Source organism: Liolophura sinensis, chromosome 6 (genome assembly GCF_032854445.1).
Source record: "Liolophura sinensis isolate JHLJ2023 chromosome 6, CUHK_Ljap_v2, whole genome shotgun sequence".
NCBI classification, from domain to species: domain Eukaryota; kingdom Metazoa; phylum Mollusca; class Polyplacophora; order Chitonida; family Chitonidae; genus Liolophura; species Liolophura sinensis.
In genome coordinates, this window is record NC_088300.1 from 26716804 (window position 1) to 26737302 (window position 20499).

General features: G+C 40.6%; 2 protein-coding genes and 1 non-coding gene across 3 annotated transcripts; 1 reads left to right on the plus strand and 2 right to left on the minus strand.

The window, feature by feature from the left end:
* Positions 1–8681: 8681 nt before the first annotated feature.
* On the minus strand, positions 8682–8753 carry Trnaa-ugc (transfer RNA alanine (anticodon UGC)). The gene has a single exon. It is a non-coding gene; the product is annotated as a tRNA-Ala (tRNA).
* Positions 8754–8948: 195 nt separating this feature from the next.
* Positions 8949–13800, plus strand: LOC135468865 (male-enhanced antigen 1-like). Its single transcript, XM_064747324.1, has 4 exons — positions 8949–9247; positions 11057–11421; positions 12190–12271; positions 12992–13800. The coding sequence occupies exons 2-4, from the start codon at positions 11098–11100 to the stop codon at positions 13153–13155; spliced, it is 570 nt and encodes a 189-aa protein (XP_064603394.1). The 5' UTR covers positions 8949–9247; positions 11057–11097; the 3' UTR covers positions 13156–13800.
* Positions 13801–18033: 4233 nt separating this feature from the next.
* Positions 18034–19155, minus strand: LOC135467060 (galactose-3-O-sulfotransferase 3-like). The gene has a single exon (XM_064744821.1). The coding sequence runs from the start codon at positions 19153–19155 to the stop codon at positions 18034–18036; it is 1122 nt and encodes a 373-aa protein (XP_064600891.1).
* Between the last annotated feature and the right edge of the window lie 1344 nt (positions 19156–20499).

Sequence of the window (20499 nt, forward strand, 5' to 3'; positions counted from 1 at the left end):
AAAGAGAAAAAACTGTGTTGGTCCAGTCCTTTTAATGTCGTCTGCTCACGATTCAAGATGGCCGGGTTTGTACATTAGTATCCAAGCCTGAACGCACAGAAAGTCATCAAATGTATATACACGAATGGAAAAAATGTATTTATCTTGCCATGTTAAATGAAGGAATCAATGACATGGCAGCTATATATAGTTGAGACAATCATGTAGGTGATGAGATGTATGCCTAGTAATTGTACATATGCAGTTGTCATAACCTTTTGTAAGTCTGTAACACTGCCATCGGAAATTTTTCGCTTGACTTTATTTAATATGACAAAAATAGCTCTCCCACACGGCCGATTAACCTCAGGACTAGAGGCCGGCTTAGTCGTGACAAAAATCAGGATAACTCCTGTTGTTGTCGTGTATAGTCCTACTGCAGTTCTGTTTAATCGGGGGTTAGTCTTGGTTGGTCGGAAATGAAAGAGGACCTAGGTACGAGCAAATCAGGACTGTAGTAGGACTGCAGGAAGGTACTGCCACGACTTGTTTCCAATTAACCCCGACCTTTCTACGACCAAACCAGAGTGAAGTAAGAGTGTATTAGAACAGAGGCACAGAAGTAGTAGGGCTTCTCAACGATATTAGGCATTGGTCGTGTGATCATTTTTGTTCAAAATGGCTACTGTTAACATGTTGACAGAATCAGGTGAGGAAGAGACTGTTTCGTATGGCGCCCTACCTGCAACACTAATATGCAGGAGAGGGAGTGAGTGAGTGCTTGTGGTTTAACGTCGTACTCAACAATTTTACGAAGGAATCCTTAGGGTGCATGTACGTGTAATGTGCCTCCTTGTAGCAGGACGGATATCTAGTGCTGCTTCACTGAGACGACTTACCGAAGGCAAGTAAGCCGCACCGCTCGAGCCATTGTACTGATACGGGTCAACCAGTCGTTGCACTATCCCCTTCATGCTGAACGCCAAGCGAAAAGTCTTAGGTGTGACTCGGTCAAGGATTGATCCTGGATCTACCAGTCCCGAAGCGGACGCTCTACCAACTGTGCTATCAGGGACGGTCAATATGCAGGAGAGGCCGTAAACATATGACAATGAGATTCAACGACAGACACACGAGTATTGTACGACAACAGTAGGACATGACGACGACAACAACAATACGACTAATCCACGAGTAAACGTACGAGTCTAACACGAGCTTCCCCAGATCGAGAAACGATTTCGACAATACGACTGAACTGCGACAACAGAAGGACTGCAGCACGATTTGTACGACAGAGTCCCGAGTACAACGACTGCTCTATGACTACACCACGATATATTTACGATTTAGCACGAGTACTCAAAATTTTCAACATGTTCAAAAAAAAAAAAGCGACCAGACTGGGCGAAATCAGTACGACCTTGCCAGGACAAAGTCACGACAACTCCACGATCTTTCGCCGACAACGTCCGAGTCTCCCCGACATTTCATGAATTTAACATGTGATGCACTCGGCATTTGAAAATCGGCCGAACTCGGCTCCGTGTGAAAGCCCCGAAAGGTTTTAATATGCATTACACAGACACCAACTGTGGTTCACCAAAAGTGTTTGACGTCATTTTACCCTTTATTTATGTTTATACGCCATATGTTAATTTAAAATGAATATAAATTTAAATCATCAAGTTGTTTTCGTTGGATCGAAAATGCGCTGGTAAAATTCTTGCTTTTTGCTAAATAATTACGGCATGGTGTGTATATCTACTATATCACGTTTCAGGTTGTCTCAAAACGATTGTCTCTCCGCCTGTACGCCGAATGGTCTTAATGCAGCAACCTGTGGGCTGTTACCCCCTTCCTCTGCTCGGTTTTCTCCCCTCATAATGCTGGTTGCCGCCGTATAGGTGAAGTATTCTTATAACGGCGTAAAATACCAATCAAACAAATCAAATCGTCTTACGATTTCAACAATGTAATCTTAATGAACCTTATGAAAAAAATCCAGTGGGAATGGATCTCTAACGTGCTTATGTCTTATTTATTTATGTGATTTATGTGAAAACCTTCCAACCGAGGAACCCCTGGACTATTCACAGGTTGCTAGAAAACCTTCCCACTTACGACCGAAGAGGAAACCGAAGAACTAACAGTGACTGCAGCGATCAGAGACCACCGAATCATTGTACTACGTTTGCACTTTAACCACTCGGTCGCGGACGTCCCGTATGCATATGTTTTATGCAACACGTTGAGAATCAAGTGAGTGCGTGAGCGCTTTGGGGTTTAACGTCGTTCTTAACAATTTTTCAGTTATATGACGACGAAGGAATCCTTAAAGTGCATGTAATGTGCCTCCTTGTTGCAGGACGGATTTCTGCGTGAGCATCTATCTGTAGCCGGGCATGAATCCATGGCTGTGCAAGACGAGACTTCAACCGATTAGGTGATTGTCTACAAAACGTCATGCAAATACTTATTACTCACTGGACCTTACAGGGACGAAAACTGAGACTACTTAACAAGTGATATGTAAAGTTATTACTTCGCATTATAATCACAAAGTCAAAAAAATATCTATTTATATTTACTGTGGTTGTTTTTTTTTTCTTGCGTGTGTTTTTGTTTTCATGACTGATATGACAATTTTGTTCCTATATATGTTCTATAATCTAACCATATTTATTTTTTTATCTGATTGGTGTTTCACGCCGTACTCAAGAATGTTTGACTTATACGACACCGGCCAGCATCATGGTGGGAGGAAACCATTCAGAGCCCTGAGGAAACCCACAACCATCCGCAGATTGATGACAGATCTTCCTACGTACGGCCGGAGAGGAAGCCAGCATGAGCTGGACTTGAAGTCACAGCGACCGCATTGATGAGAGGCTTCTGGGTCACTGCGGCGCGCCGGCACGCTATTCAACTCGGTCACTGAGCCCCCCCCCCCCTCCCCGTATAATCTATACAAACCACCAAGATATATATTTATATGGTACCGGTATACTTTGTTACATTTCCATTCGCCATCGGGCATTTTGGTAGGTTTGGAACGCCAAAACCTTTCGACCAATATAAACGCGCATTTAAATCCGCGAGAGCCAGATTAATCTAACACGCGGCCTCATTGGCCTACGCAGAATCCTTATTTGGCTTCCTTGAATATAGCGAAGGCCAAAAGACCTGCTTGGGCGGGCGTTCCTTGGTGAGTAACTCAATATATATATATATTATGATCAGTTTTATTGACTGATAAGAGTGCGTGCTGGATTGATTGCTTAGCGACGCAACCTGACTGACTAATGCGCCTGGGGCATAATTACAGTCAAACATCAAGCAGGATCAGGGTGCAAAATTACTGCGAAAGGGAACGCAATCAAGAGTGAGTTGTTCACCTCTATACAATCTGTTTGAAGTTTCGCTTTAACCTTCTACAGTTGCGCGATGACGTAACTAGATGGCGTTGCTGCAGGTGATTGGCTGCAGGTTGACTGGTGCATTGTATGGCTGGTGTTGCACTGGAACTGATTTGTTGCTTGGAGGGTAAAGGGGCTGATTAATTGTTTATAATACCGGTACACACGGTGCCTTGATTGTTAAAAATCGTGATGCACCAGTTGGATGAGATCGTGGTGTAAAGAGAAAGAGAGGATACAGTTCACCATTTTGTGCATGTGATGGACAACCTGTGCAGTTCTTCCCAGCCATGCAGTGACTCAATTATTAGATCTTATACACTAGTATATGAACTATACTTCTTTGTCCCGTCTTGTTTTTCTTTTTTTTTCGATGCACTACGTTAAATCACCTATTTCATGGAATGTTCGCCAACAAATTACTGTGTATGTTATATACAACCTCTAGAACTGCAGGAAGGGCGGTTATTCATGGTGAAACATCCCATACTAATGCCATACGTTATTAAGTGCAAACACCACATATACTTTCACATGTTTTTTTAAACTTATTACAGCTGAATGGAAACTTCACAAGCAGGCTTGGTTAATGAAACCACGCAGAACACTGGCAACACGAGTGCACGGATGCTAACAATTCAGTGCGTGAGATTATACATATATATGTGAATACAAATTTTGGATGTTATGTTTTCTTTTTAATAATTTGTGGCATTTTATTGAAATCACAAGTCCTTTCAACTCTCCATGTTGGTTTACTTTACCATATAATAGTCACACTGTGTTAGCTCTTTGACTATATATTGCGGAGTCGGGAGACGAAGGGATCAAACCCTGGTTGGGTCACACTAAAACTTTAAAAATGGTACTTGTTGCTGCCTCGATTGGTGCTCAGCACTGAGGGGCTCGAGCAAGGAAACATGACTGGTTGGCCCGGTGTCATGTGATTGGGTGGGGTGTCATGTCTGGTGTCTGCGGCGTGATACTTCAGTGCCGGCAGCACTTTGGCAGCGTGGACTCGCCATGCCGCAAGAAAACACACTATATGTACACAGAAAATGATTCCTCTTCGTCATGTTACGGAGAAATTGTTGAGTATACGACGTTAAATCCCAAACATACATACATTCCATTTCAACGTTCCATTTTAGTTTGATTTACTACATAATAGTCACATGTTTAGCTCGCCCTTGACTATATAACTCATAGAAAATGAACGCAAAGTACTCTACGGGAAAATGTGCGCGAGTCCATATACTTCGTTCGAAAAATTGCTGGCATGGTTGATGGTTTATTAGCGTATCGGTTAACTGATTCGTCGCTCGGTCGGCAATCTGCATGGATACCTGTAATATATAGAGCAGGATGTGTAATCTATTGATTGCATGCGGCAGGGGGCGGCCAAGAATACTGGTATGCGATTTGTTTAATTTAGCTAAACCCATGTTGCGCTACAGATTTCCAGTAGCTAGATGCTGTGTTTTATGTGCAGGATTTGACAGGATTGTGGAAATAAACAAAATGCACCAGTGCATGAACTATAGTCATGCAAGCTGCAGAATGAATCAATAAAACGACATAAAGCGGTCAGAGTGAGAATTTTGTGAGTATTTTGTTACGTTTGTGTAAAACTTGAGTGACAGATTCTATATACGGTGATGCAGCGCAACAATTTACCAGCAGATTATCATGGGAGTTATCACGTGGGAGAAAACTGGGTTGTGTGTATACATAGTTTAAAAATGCTGGGCCTTTATATATAACTGTTATATTAGTCCCAGACATAGGCTTATGTGAAGGTGCTGTCGCATGTAAGGCCTATCCTGACAGACTATGTCGCATGCGGACGTGCAGGGTGATATATGAAGTTACAGCCCCCAATTACCACTTCGATGGGAACCAGAGCCTATAATATTTTTTTTTTTTTTTTTTTTGATTGGTGTTTTACGCCGTACTCAAGAATATTTTACTTATACGACGGCGGCCAGCATTATGGTGGGTGGACACCGGGCAGAACCCGGGGGAAACCCACGACCATCCGCAGGTTGCTGGCAGACCTTCTCACGTACGGCCGCCAGCATGAGCTGGACTTGAACTCACAGCGACCGCATTGGTGAGAGACTCCTGGGTCATTACGCTGCGCTAGCGCTTTAACCGACTGAGCCACGGAGGCCCCGAGCCTATAATATATTATATATTATAGGCCTAATTACTATCCCAGGCTTTCGCCTAACAAGGGTTTACTTTGAGTCTGTCCGTCCCTCTATCAAGTTTTAGCGTATGCATGTACAGCAACGTGTCTACATGTTTTCAATAGCTGGTAAAAATATTTGATCAAATTCTTCTATTCAGGTTCTATTTACGGGAGCTCATATCAGACTAGTTCGAAACCAGCCCGAGTCGTGCATATATAGCTTTCACCTATTATATAAATTTCGTTTATTTTCATCGGTCTCTAGTTTCTGTGTAATTTCCCCATTTTGATAAAATTATGTATGCAGGAAGCTTGTGTAACCTCGATCAGATCAAGTTTGAAAACCAGCAAGATCCGGGTATATATAGGTTAATTTGCATGTGTAACAAGTAGGCCTATATCTGATTCTGAAATATTGTTGGTTTTCGCGGGCAGTAACTGCTTCAAATTGTTTTGACAATTTTGATCAGATCTGTTGAGTAATATTATTCCGTGCATGGCCCCTCATATCAAGTTTGAAATTTCCATGATCTGTTTATAACTTTGGCAAACAGGACTCTCTGAATGTACTTCTTTATATATCTATTGGTTTCATGATGTGCGGTTTTTTTTTTTTCGATTTTGGAATCAGTTAAAACACATTCATAGTCTTCAAGAAGGAAACATGATTAAGGTGCTTATCTCTCACGAGACTTGGCCTTAATCCTGTATACTATAAGAGGGGTATTTCTGTATTTCTGTGATTCCAGTACTCTGGAGGGAAACTGTCGACTTTGCTCTCTTGTTTGGGGTCATGTATGCTTGCCCTATAATTGTTTTTCACCATGCAGTGTGATTACGCACCCTATTATCTCACCGGTTACCTCCACACATACAACTATAGGCACCGCCTTATAAATGAAAAATCCTTGATTATATATGTAAACAACAATCATCAGTGAATAAATAAACACATATAATAGCACAGCATATCCAAAGCAAATAATTTCCAAACAAAGAAAACGGATAAACTCCATGCTAAACAGGCCTATATAATTGCAGAGCCCAAAATTCAGTTTCAAACTGAACATAAATTAATTATTTACTAACCTTCATAAAGCTCAATGTGTGTTTGAGATGAGATATCACTTTCTTGGCATGGGTAAAATATAAGTAAATAAACATTCCCTCGTGTACGTAGGTTACATGGGTTGCATGGGTTTTACGTTAAAGGACCAGACAGCACCTGGCTGAAACATATTTCAATCCAAAGCAGGATACTCAAGCTTTCTAAAAAGTAGCATACTTTATTATTTTAATGAGATTTCACAGAATAACATGTAGAACAAAATGTCAGTACTGCACAAATGGGTGGTGTGAATCGAGGCAGACATCTTGAGAATTTTATCCAATCAAATACATTGCTATCAGATTGCTGTGACGTAGCCTTTACTCATTCGCTATATGACAATATGATGACCCAGAACTACTGCTTAAGACATCATTTTGAGATCGTTTACAACAATTTAGTTACGTATAGCCGAGGGGCCAAGTCAGACAGTGGCATACCGTCTCGACCCAAACCGCAATCATCTCCCGGATAGACCCTAGGCCTACTTAGACACGCTGTTCAAATCATACAAATACCTTTTTTGTCGTTCATTTTACCGTTTAGTCAGCTGTTTCTATATAACAAATATCCGAGTCAGTGCAGAATTCACGAGGAATGCCGAAAGTTGATGGAAATGAAAAGAAGGCATCTCATCGTACAATGCTTAAAATTGATTAAATCTCATGGTTTATTTTTTTTTCTCTAAGTTTTTCCTCTAAGAATTGGAGAATTTTAATTTTGCTCCTTTGTCTTTCTTGCATACAGTAACAAGGGATGATTTCTTTTCTGTTATTAAATCTTTTATTAAATACAATAAAATTATTGAAACTCCGTGTACAAGCCGAGTTGCTTTCTCTGACGTCCGCGATAACTAGGTCAGCACTGCTCTCATCTTAGAAGCCGCCACCACAATACTGAAGAGTTGAACTGATCGACAGTCGAATGTCCAGATCAGCCCCAGAGGCGCTCAGGTTTATTTCCATTCGCTTCAGAATTGAGCATTAATCTCGTTGTTGAACTATCCTACTGTAATTTTGTACATATTTAATAGGCGTCAAAATCACCAGCACAGCAGTTCAAGATGTGGAAGAAATACTGGGGGCGTAGGCTGGAGGGTGCGGGGGGGGGGGGGGGGGTGCAAAAATGTTCCGCTCAAGTCGATGAAAAAAATATTTTAACCTATATTTCTTACCTAGCTATTAACATTCATTCCACAGATATTTGCTTTAGCCTATATAGACCAGTATTTCAATTTCTTACCAATTTACTAAATAGTATGTAGGCTTGTTTAGACATGTTCTGTTATGTGAACCATTTTATATTGTAGCCGGTGGAAGACGGCGTTTTACAGAATTACCTCTCTTGAATCGTACCGTGCAGGTATCAATAGCCATTTCCGTAATAGCCAAGACAGATGCTGCAGTTTTACTTGAACTGTTTGCAACTCTGGAACCCATGACAATAAATACTATATATTCAGGGACAGCCTGTTTTCAACCCCACTTAGGCTAAACTTGAGTTAGGCGGCCCCTAGACCCTCACCTAATAGACTGTGATAGTCGTTCCGCTCTTGTCAAATCCGCGTGGACCTGGTGTTGTCTTAGTGTATTCCAGAGTGAATTAGAAGTATTAAGAATATTAGATGCCTTTAAAGTGTCAAGAAATTGACGCTTTGGCAGCCATGCAGCACTTGGTGTGTCGTAACACAGAGAATCAAACACGGGTGTGCATGCACAGCGCGCGAAAACAATGTATGTACATTGCTTCTTGTTCAGACAGTTGACCCGGTTGTCATGTATTGTTATTATATAGTTATGTTCTTGGAACAGGAGAGGTAACAAAGGTCCAGGTACTGTACTATCTGTACTATAGCTAAGGTCTACTCAGTATTTAGTGCGTTTCATAAAACATTGATAATTATGAATACATGTCTTGAAAAAAAAAAAAAAGAAAAGCTTGAACAACATAAGCCACGCAATAAAAAAACAAAAACTTTACGTGGAGATGCCGGGGATCGAACCCGGGGCCTTTCGCATGCAAAGCGAACGCTCTACCACTGAGCTACATCCCCCTCGCCTGCAAATTGAGGAAAGAATAACCATCTTAAAAGCAAACCGATACTATTAAACGAACTGAGCAGGTAGATTGTTCTAAATATAATACAAATAGACTACATGCAATTTCTTTCAGATCGGCGTTGAAATTTTTTACCGCCTGTTTCACTTTCATAAACGTTATCAGATGAAATATTGAGACACCAAAGGGAGACAATGCATTGTTTGGGTTCTCGCAATTTGATAAATTTGTCTGGAAGAAAATATTTGCCTTACACGGCTTGGTGACCTTGTTGATTCAGCAGTCAACCTGGGGTCTTTATGGATATCGCTCTGCGTTCGTTTGGTAACCATTTAATGCGCAGATCAAGTATTTCCGAGGGTTAGAAAGTTACAAGCTGTCGCCGCCAAAACGAAAATTGAACCACCAATAACGCAGTGTCGCAGGCAGAGAAGTTGAGGCCCTACACAATCCACAGACAGATTTCAGAACGGCAGTTGTAAAGACTAGGTTTGTCCTTTTGTTAGTCAATGAATCCCATCTCTGATGCACTTTGTGAAAAGCTGGTTCTTCAAGGGGAGTTGTAAAGACTATGGTAATGTTTACGTGTTAATTTCACCGTGCATTCTGATGTCATTATTTTTCCCACGGTCACGTGCTCTGATTTTCCCCTGGTTAAGATGAATGGGCAGATGTTCAATTTGCATACAAAGAAAAACAGCCGAAATGAGAGGTCTATCATTTCTGATTCTGTCACGTGTCACCGTTACACATGAGATTTCTGCGTTGTGTTATTCGCAGGTCATAGATTTTCGAAAGGGTTATGTAGTTTGTTGTGGAACGCTCTGGATTCGATCTTCCATGTGATGGCCAGTTGGGTCTGTAGCTGGTTGGTTATACCACTGCACCACTCGAGTTGTGCTAAAATGTGGTTTTTAGACAGATGAACATGATAATGGTGTTCATTGAGCATGTGCGTGTGTCACATGCTTTTGTCACATGGCCTTCGTCTGAAAAGAGTTTCCTCAATATTGAGCCAACCTCATTCAGGGAAACATGAATGAATTGATGTAAGTGGTGACATAGAAAGATACAAGTAAATATCACCCTAGTCTTAACAACTTCCCTTAAATGAATTGACGTCACTTTACCTCATGCAGCAACCATGACTTTCAAATCCCACCCAACCTTCAGTTTGATCAGCTAATGATTGCAAGGGGCCAGGTTCAAATCCAGATTGTGCTGGTTTGACTGCAGCTGTTAGTCAGGGAAATGGTTTCTCCAGGGATTTGTGCGAGTGTCTTAAACCATGATTGCCATATCATAGTTGGGCGAAGAGAGAATGAAGTAAGTGGAGAATGAAAAGAGTTCATGGTATGTGATGTTTATTTTACAGTATCATTACATCAGTAGAATATAACAACAGTAGGCATGCTCTCTGTGCTCACTGTGTGGACAAGCTACTTGTATGTCTAAGCTCAACCTCATCAGTGATGGCCTTGCCCAGACCTGCCATCAGTGTATGTTTATCAATGAAATTGTTGCAATATCAAGTATTAATATTTGGGGGGGGGGGGGTGTTTATGACATCACCTCTTACTCATCCCTGGACCCTAGTGACCATAGTTTTATTTATTGATTGATTGATTGGTGTTTTACACTGTAGTCAAGAATATTTCACTTATATGACGGCGGCCAGCATTATGGTGGGAGGAAAGCAGTCAGAACCCGGGGGAAACCCAAAACCATCTGCAGGTTACTGGCAGACCTTCCCACATACGTCTGGAGGGGAAGCCAGCATGAGCCGGACTTGAACTCACAATGACCGCATTGGAAAGAGGCTCCTGAGTCATTACGCCAAGATGGTGTGCTAACCACATCGGATACGGAGGCAACCTAATGACCTTGGTATCATTCAAAATTTGCAACAGATGGCATAGACAGTGACATAAAGTGTGTGTAAGACAGCAGCATGTGCACTGTAAGGAGTATGATCGCTGGGTAGCATACACTTTGAAACCACTCACTGCAGAGGAAACTATTTTAAAGACAAAATGATATGGAACTTCCATTAATGCCCACATTGACTTTTTGGTGAGCAAACTTTGAGGAGGAAAGGAGAAAAAGATTTCTATGTGTAACCTGTAACCCTTAACAATATTTTTGAGCCTGTGGAAATAGATATTTTTGAACTGGAATCCTGGTGACAAGAAAATTCAAGCCTTTCCACACAAATAATGGCTAGATTGTTGTACAAATTAATATAATGTAGTGTTTTGTTTGCTTTATAACTCATATGTGTTTACTGTTTTGTTTTAGTCAAATGGAGAGTGGTCACCCTTGAAACAACATCAATTAAGATGTCCCCTGTACCTGATGGTAATGATATGCCTGAGAACAACCATCCAGAGGAGGGCACAATCCAGGATGAGCCCCTCCCTCACCACATGATTGGCCAGATCCCATCAGACAGTGATGAGGAGGAGGAAGGGGAGGAGTTCGCTTATGATGGACAGGAGTATGTGTATGCACCATTACCTCAGGACCCAGAAGGTGCGCTTCCCCAAGATGAGGCTGACAGTTCTGACAGTCCTGAGGAAGACCCAGGGGCATATGCTGATGAAGGGGTTAGACTCGAGATGGGGGATGGACAGGGTCCTAGCCCACTCTCACCGGCCACTCAGGCATGTCATCGTACCTGTCATTGTCATTTTATATCCCATCATTATCATATTATATCTTGTTAAAAAAAGAACTAATGGTTAGAACAGAACATGTGAGGGGATAAATATGTAAGGGGGCACCCTGGGAATAAGACATCCACCAAGGCTAAATGTACAGATTCCCACACTACAGACAAAGGGACAGAGCTTTTTGTGAAGTGAAGAAATCTTTAGAAAAATTTCATGATCCTGATCCGTATCAACACCAAAGTTAAATGGATTTGACCTAAACCCAAGGTCAACCTGTTAACAAAATTTCATCCAAATGTATGTAGAATTTTTTCTGCAAAGCTGCTAACAGACCAACAGACAGACAGTCAGATTTATACTGGCAGAGTTAACCTGTAACAAAGAAATCACAACACTTATTCAAGCATATTTGCTATGCTGATTTGCTTTGTGTGCAGTCAGGGATGTTTCTTAGGTTGCAGAGCATACCCCAGAATTCTTAATCCCAGAAGCATGCATTATTGTTGCAAACCATTACAACTACAGAACTAATGCAGGGCCTTGGCAAATACAGAGAACCATTTCAAAAAAACTTGATAAAGCCAAATGTAGATGTAACTTATATGCACCAGTACTTGTATACATATATCTGTAACTATGGATTTGATGATTGACACCTAGTCACTTAACACAGAAGTTCCTGTCCCTCTAGAAATTGGAAGTTATGAAAATATGTAGTTGTGAATTACTTTATCAACACCTTCTCAACACTTTTTGTAGGTGCCAGATTTACCTCGACCAGATGAAAGTGATTTACTGTGGAACCAGCCCAGAGCTTCCTGCTCAGGGCCTATAGATCAAGGTACCATTGGGATCAGAGAATGGATGTAGTTTTGCTGTTGTGAAGATGTTGTGAAATAATATAAGATTTTTGTGAAGTGTTTTTGTACAGTATATGGTGGTATTGTACAAGTCAATTCTGTGTTGCAAATCTGTATTGGTACTTGATAATGTAGGAGAAAAAAAGATGGCTCAGCACTCAGAATTACAATGAAGATGATCAGACTTATCAGGGAATCAACAAGTCTGGAAATTTCTTCGCTTGTCAACATTACCTTATCCACACAAACGAATTTAGGTTCTGCCAAAAAGCACATTCATAGTTCTCTTTATTTATTTATTCGATTGGTGTTTTACGCGGTACTAAATGATATGTCACTTATACGACAGCGGCCAGCATTATGATAGAAGGAAACAGGGCAGAGCCCGGGGGAAACCCACAACCATTTGCAGGCTGCTGCAAGACCTTCCCACGTATGGCCGAGGAGGAAGCCAGCTTGTACTGGAGTTTAACTCACATCGACCACATTGGTGACCGTGAGGCTCCTGGGTCATTTGGGGAGTATTGGCACGATAACCACCTTGGCCACATAGGCTGCCTTTACCTCAGCTCTGTTTATTGTTTTGTATTGATTGTGAAACATTCTGGGAAGCACCACTGTCAGTACAAACACTTTCAGTGATTTTTCCAATTCTCCATGCAGTGAAAGGTTTTAAGCCAACACAGTTTAATCTGTTCCAGCTCAAGCCGAGGAAGTGAAGTCAGCCATGGCAGGTTTTCAACTGCCCCTTTCAAACCACCCAGACTGGGCGCGGAACCTATCGGATGAGGACTGGAAAGCTCAGCTTCTGAATAGGTTACAAGGGAACAAGTCTTCAGATTTCAAGGCCAAGTTTGACAAGTGACGGCGGAGGAATGACACTGTGTATCCTAATGTGTGGCGGCCTTTTCTGGAAACTGGGTTATCTTCCCCTGATCTACCTGTGGGGACTGATCACCTCAGGACTGCTTCTAAATTTAGTGTTTTGTTTCGTTAGAAGCCTGTTGTACAAAGCTGTCACAATGTTGCTTCAAGGATATTTACCATGGTAACATAATGATGTTCTGCCAGGCGCATTAGGAATGCATTTTAATAAGACTGACCTCTGCTGTATATGACATTCGGACGCAACATCTTATTTCTGTTGTTGTATGCAGTCATTAAAAGCATAATGACGTTAGACAGTGTTGATAATTAATAATGGACGCAGAGGTAATGAAATTGTCGCTTTTCCGAATATGCAGTTTTCCAAGTTACATCATTATTTTACCTGAGACATCAAACCAACGTTGCAAAACATTGTCGCCATGTTATGGCATGGCTGGGTCTAAGTCCTGTGTAGGGCTATAGCTTGAAAATCCAAGCTACAGAATCTATCTTGTAATATTTCATATATCTCCCGATAAGTACATTGAGTGAAATATATATATCCGGAGTTGTATTTTGCTGTAGGAAGTCCAGCATTGAATTAAACTACGTCAATTAATCAGTGATGTTGATAGCTTTTCATTGGAGGGAGCCCTCGGGACACAGAGGTGGCCAAATGGTCCCATCGGAAATGCGTGGGTGCCGAGTAAAATTTTTTTCTTTCGAGTTAAACTTCTGTTTGATTTAATAATTTTAATAATTATTTCGTTTTTGAATGACTGAAACCATGAACACAAGATCTCTTCTGCGCCTGATAGATGCCCATTAAGGGCAATATCTAGAAACGAACTATGGTTCTGTTCCCGAACTGTAAAGCATTATTTTAGTGATTGAATATGTTTAGATTGCTACATGTCCTTTGCAATTCATTCTTCATACTGGTACTGGTAATGATTTTTTTTTTAAATAATATAAGGATTTATAGCTTGATAGAAAATCTAGAAACTTGTCCACTATCAATCATTATACAATTTATTCATTTTCAAAATATTTCTTTTAAGAAATTTCTCATATTTATAAGATAAAAGTTTATAAACAATACGCAACACCTAAATCGTACAGGTCTAGTTTGTATGTGAGTTATCACATTCAGCAGTGTCCAGGGATGAGGATGAGCTCAAGAGATATCCCTACGGTATCCCTACCACGAGTGGAGGCCTTTTACCACCCCTGGTCCCGACTGACAATGTCCCAAGATTTTGGGAGTTCATTTTCTCCCCTGATCAATCCAGTCTCTGGTTTGTGTCCTAAAGCTGGAATTTCAACATCAGAAAGTACTTTCGTTTGATCGTACTGCAGACTTCTCTCGCACGCACCCTTGTCTCCGTCGCAGTGGTACATCTGCTCACTTCGACTTTCTCAGTGTTGTGACCCCTTTTCCATACTGACACGGCCTTTAAACCCGTTTCGGCAGTGGTGTCAGTTCCCTGGTTGACGCCCCACCCTCCTGGAGTAATCAGGTTTTTATTTACTCCGGATCGACTGTTTTTAATGATCTGATCAACGTATACTTCAGGCACAACTTTCTTCATGACATCGCCGCTGTCCTCTCGACTTGAGATTCCAACGATGCCGACATCGTTGGTACGTACTTCTCCATCAGTCGGTTTTCTTTCAGTCCCAGTCCATTTTTCTTCACCATATTCTGTGCCTTTCTTCAAGCAGTCACGCTGACCATCCTCTTCTGTTTTCTTGTACTTCAGACGCCGAGACACAAACAGATTCAAATCGTCTAATTCATCCATTTGTATTTTTGATGTTGAATATGCACTAACTTTCACTGCCCTGCTTGCCTATATTTTTCCATTTCACCCATGATTAGTTTACAAATGTTTTAAACAGGCCAATATTATAACGTTAAATTAACGCGCTTAATGTACTGACTAACTAGCCTGTTTCTAAATAATAAAACGGGTTAATCGTTTTCTTCATGACTGTTACATGATTTAAAATGGTTATATGCCTTCAGACATTGTATCATGTGGCAAACAGTATGTGGAGTGGTATCTGCATACAGTGTATAACTCAGCTTAGTTGGCAAACAAGCGTCCCATTCCTCGTCTTTCATGGTACAGGGTAATCCTTGTTTACAATCTTCTGTATTTAGGCGTATGCATCACTGAATACAATGATAAAGTATGAATGATTCTAGCTTCACGCCACATCGGCGCCATTGCAGGCATATCGTAGCCACCCAAGAAAATGGAGACAGCTATATATGTATATATATTCAGGTAATATATTCTTTGTGAACAATTCAAAAGCGAAAATCGGAGCAAGAAGTTGTCACAAGAAGTTAACGTCGCTCTTGCCTATAGCGCAAGAATCGTAATCATGTACGTGTCATGTACGTGTCCTGAACTGAATATTTTGTGACTTTTGTACTAAGTTAAAAGGCTAAAAAAATACACTTATATTACACTCCAGGAAGAAACTGAAATGTGTACAAGGCATGAATGAAGTATTAAAACAAAAGAGAGGTCAATGTGTAAAATCCAGAAAGTACGGAAGCCGATAGAGGACATCTCGCTGAAAACGAACTTTTCTGTGGCGGTCAGTTTTGTGGGTGGTAGATGCCCGGGGCAATTCACCAAACTTTGATAAGTTACTGACGAATGGTTCCGTGTCGTGACGTGTAGGTATGGACACTCGATAGATGGTCTTAATGAATGTCATTGCCGGCCTCTTAAATTATTGTCATCAAGGCCGCATGACAGTAACAGCGACCTAAGTGTGTATACATATACTGTGTCTTATACATGCTGCCAAAGTGCTGTAGTCACTGAAGTATCATGCCGAAAACATCAGACATGACATCCCACCTACTCACATTATATTAGTTCTCTTTGGAAAAGACTTTGATTTGCCCACTGTGATGCTGAAGACCAATCGAACAAGTAAGCGCAGATTATAGCAATATGCGAAACAATTAAAAAAAAAAATTGGCGATATTATATAGAGTATCTGAAGAATACAACTATACAGAAATGATAAAATAAGAATTCTATATATATAATTCTCTATATATATATATTAATATGATCTATAAAACCTACGTTACAATATATATATACATATATAAGTTAGACCCCCTGCATACCGAGTTTTACGTGTATGCAAGTTCAGTTTAAACTCCTATGACAATCAGCGACTGGGACCACCTGCAACGACCAATTTAGTTGAGTTGAGTTGGGTCCCTTGTATGCCGAGCTTTGCGTGTATCCCGGCCCAGGCTAAACTCGTATGACATCAGCGTCAGGGACCAACTACGAACGACCAGTTGAGTTGGGTCTTGAGCTCTGGTTTATGTCTAGCTTAATTACCCCGGTTCCGGAGTGTATACAGCTCGGCATACACGAGAGCTTAAGAGTATGCGAAATAACGACTCGACTCAAATGGAACTGTACTCCAGTCATTACGTCTTTGGACCTTCATGCCGTATGAGCTACGGACCAACTGCGTACGACCACTTAAGTTGAGTTGAGTTGTTTCTTAAACTCTCATGTATGCCGGGCTGAGAAGGCATCATTCTCTGCTGCCACTGTATTGTGGCGGCTCCTTGTTTTACTATAAAGAAACAGTGAAGTGCGTATTACCGGGAAAAAATCGTACAATTATTAAATAGCTGGGGTTAGTTTCTTCATACCCGTAGCTGATTGTGAAGATATTTGTGATATATCTATATGTCTGTTAGTATAATTCACACTTATGCGACAAGAAATCGTGTATTTCTTACACCAATAATTTTTGAGTAAGATAATCAATCTAATACTAATAGCAAGTATCAAGCGTTATTCAAATGTATTCATTTCCCCGCACACCCAGTGGGAATATAATTTTTGAATAAATCAATAAATGACCGTTTAAATTTTCGTTTAACAACAAAAGTATATTGCGAAAGTGCAAACTGTCGCCCAAGTAAAATGTAGGCCGATTACATGACCGCGTGAGAGACAAGGGGAGAATCCTCCGCATCTACGTCCTATCTCTTGATGGTGACGAATCTCTGATAAACAATTTAACCTACTCATGTTTAATCCTAATCCGTCGCACATAACTTTTTTCAGTGAAGTGGATGACAGGCAGACAAAAAAAACGACAACAGACCATAATCTCCTTTAACTGGTGGAGGTAATAATGGGCCTGCTCGAATATATTATAGTATAGTACATGGTTTAAATTGGTGAAGGCTTTAATTCAGATTCGATGAGGAATTTTTAATTGACAAAACAGCAAAATGTCGATATATTTATTTACAACACAGCCAATCTTTTCCTACACTATACCAAAGCGCGGGTAGAATTTCATTGATTAAATATAGTTACCGTTATTTATACACCATGAAAGACAAAGTTGATCACAAGTTACTTACTCTCATGCATATGACACGCCCAATTCTGTTGATAGCAAGATTGTAACATCGAAACAAATGGTGGTTCGTTAGACTACCACTGTTAACAAATGTCCAAAGAGCTTTAATCGTCTAAAAATTCTATTCAAATTTTAATCCAACAAAAACTTGGAGATTTAGATGAAAAATCATATGGGTAATGATTCCTACTATCAGACATTTGGAATGACCTGATGCATGCTTTCACTTGTTACATAAACAAAAACCAAAGACTTTCCGGTGTTCCACGGGCAAATTACAAAATATCTTCTGATCTTCCTCAGGGCGTAACTCAAATAATACCCTGTTAAATCGATGCCATTATTTATATCTTCCATTCATGTAAAGCCTTTGGATTTGTGTGACAAAAGTTCCAATATTCACCATATATGTACTGCTGAATGTTTATTATTAAGATTCAGAAGCCTATGGTCTTTGCAATTTACTCAAAAACGCCACAAAGGCCGTTTCTTCCAGGTTTATGAAATAACAATCAGTTCTTGTAAAATTGAATCCTTTATCAAACTTTGTGGGAGGTACCATTAGCACTTGTTTTTTCGATGAACAAAATGTATGAACTCGATGAAGTGTGTCTTTGAACACGCGCACTTCCTGTTCAATTTCTACCTCTTTTGAATAACTTATGTTAAACTTCGTGAGGAAATAATCGTATATTTGGTATTCTGCTGGAGCCAGCTTTTTATGAGCAATTCTGAGATCATTTGGAAATTGGGGTTTGGTTTTCCCTTTATGACGAATGGTGTACAAAATGTCTTCAGTCGACCAGCCCATTATTCGCTTCAAAAGTACTAAAGACTGATCGATGTACTCAGCTATGAGAACAAAAGCCATATCCTCGTCCAACTGTCTAATATACTCGTCCACGTATGTAGCGTTGAAGTATTGCGCTCTCGGAATTCCCAGGTCAAAAGCCATACGATTCATTACCAAAGACCCTCGTGTATAAATCGATGGTTCGTAATAGTTAGGTTTCTTGAAAAATTCTCTTATCAAAGTGACTGCGTTGCCGGATATATTTGCTTTGGAAATAACGGATTTACTGTATGCCTTGAAATAATTAAAGGCAGACACAGACCTATCAAATGGTTCGCGTACAGAGGCAATGATTCTCATGTCTTTAGGCATGTATTTCCGGAAAGCCGTTCTATTGTAGACAACATGTTGGCAGAGAGCTTCGTAAACCTTTCCCTTCGGCAGTGGCCTCACATTCACAGGATCAAACGTTTGATAAAACCCGATGTGATACAGGCTTTTCGGCAGAGGCAGGGCAAACGTCAGACGATGGTTCAAGCCATAACGCTGGATTAAGGCGGCGATTGTAGTGCTGGCTGTTTTGTGTACTTTAATGTAAGCAATCCGGGTTTTCTTCACATGGCTGGTTTCACTCGGGATAACTGTTTGGTTTTCTTCTATGGGCGTGACTGATCTCCGAGAAGTGTGGAACTTGTCAACGACTGGACGAAGGCAGTAGAGGGGTATTTTCCTGGTTGCGTTTAGCAGCAGCGCAATTAGGGCCAATCCGATCATTAACGAGGCAATTCTTGCACTAGACAGATAAATAAAAACATATTTATTCATTTATTTATTTGATTGGTGTTTTACGCTGTTCTCAATAATTTTTCACTTATACGACGGCGGCCGGCATTACGGTGGGAGGAACCTGGGCAGAGCCCCGGGGAAACTCACGACCATCCGCAAGTTGCTAGCAGACCTTCCCACCTACGGCCGGAGAGGAAGCCAGCACGAGCTGGACTTGAACTCACAGCGACTGCATTGGTGAGAGGCTCCTGGGTCATTGCGCCGCATTGGCGTGCTAACCCCCTCGACCACGGAGGCTCAATACACTTCAATTTAAATAAAGAAAAAAATACTATAAAGTGGACACAAATTGGTCACTTAATTTGAATTAATTCCCAAGTAACTAAGTTCAAATCTCAAATGATTTCAAAAAAGTTTACAACATTTACTAACAGAGTCAATGGCAAATAATCAGTACAACCTACAGCCACCCAATCTTCTTTTCGCGTATGTTATTTATCTATTTATTTCCACATATAAACAACGGCGCTTTGTTTCATGGTTGGCCACTGTTCGTTAGCAAGTAAATGGCAATAGTTCTGCAGCAAGACACATTTTAGTGTCGTTTCATTTACAAACCAGCTATAAGTCACCAGTCGTTTTATGCAAAAACCACATTTCAAAATTTAGTAGGGCGATTCTGTCTATTCTGTTCATGTCATGAAAAAAAATCTGTCTAAATTTGTTCCGTCGGGTTTTTGTTTGTCAAAGCCCTTCTTAAAGGTGGATGTCGAGTTTTTTCATGTCATAAATCCATAAAAAAGAAAACTCGAGGCAGGTTTAAAATTGATATAAACATAGAAAAACTCGACGTCGAGTTCTTCCGCTAGGTTGAGATCGTACTCATCATATGCCCTAGTTTGAAGTTATGGTTCTAGCACAAGATGTTCGAATTCCACTTAGAGTAAAAAACAAAACTGAAGCTGGTATTCATAAATTCATGCCTAAACTGGAGAGAAATACTCATCCAATCAGAATGTTTTGTTAACATGGCTACTGCGTCCAGTAAGATTTCAGAGCTGAACACCAAGATACACAACCTGTCCGTCGATTGACACTGTTCCTTTAAGTGTTGTTGGGAAATATCATCTTAAACAAGTGATGAGCAAAAATGTGCCTTTCAGCCACACCACATGTGCCAAACATTTAGAAAGTCATATCCAATACCCATGAAAATTTTCCATCTCAAATTTCACGCAAACTGTATCCCCGTGTCCCCATGTCATTATGTTCTTAAACGTTGTGCAAATTTTCATCGTTATCTGCAATCGATAACGGGACAAACTAATTCAC

Excerpts from the sequence above, each read along its gene's own strand:
- LOC135468865 (XM_064747324.1), top strand. The coding sequence starts at position 11,098 with ATGTCCCCTGTACCTGATGGTAATGATATGCCTGAGAACAACCATCCA. Across the intron at positions 11,422-12,189 it reads CACTCTCACCGGCCACTCAG|GTGCCAGATTTACCTCGACC; the intron begins GCATGTCATCGT and ends CACTTTTTGTAG. Across the intron at positions 12,272-12,991 it reads CTCAGGGCCTATAGATCAAG|CTCAAGCCGAGGAAGTGAAG; the intron begins GTACCATTGGGA and ends AATCTGTTCCAG.
- LOC135467060 (XM_064744821.1), bottom strand. The coding sequence starts at position 19,155 with ATGATCGGATTGGCCCTAATTGCGCTGCTGCTAAACGCAACCAGGAAA.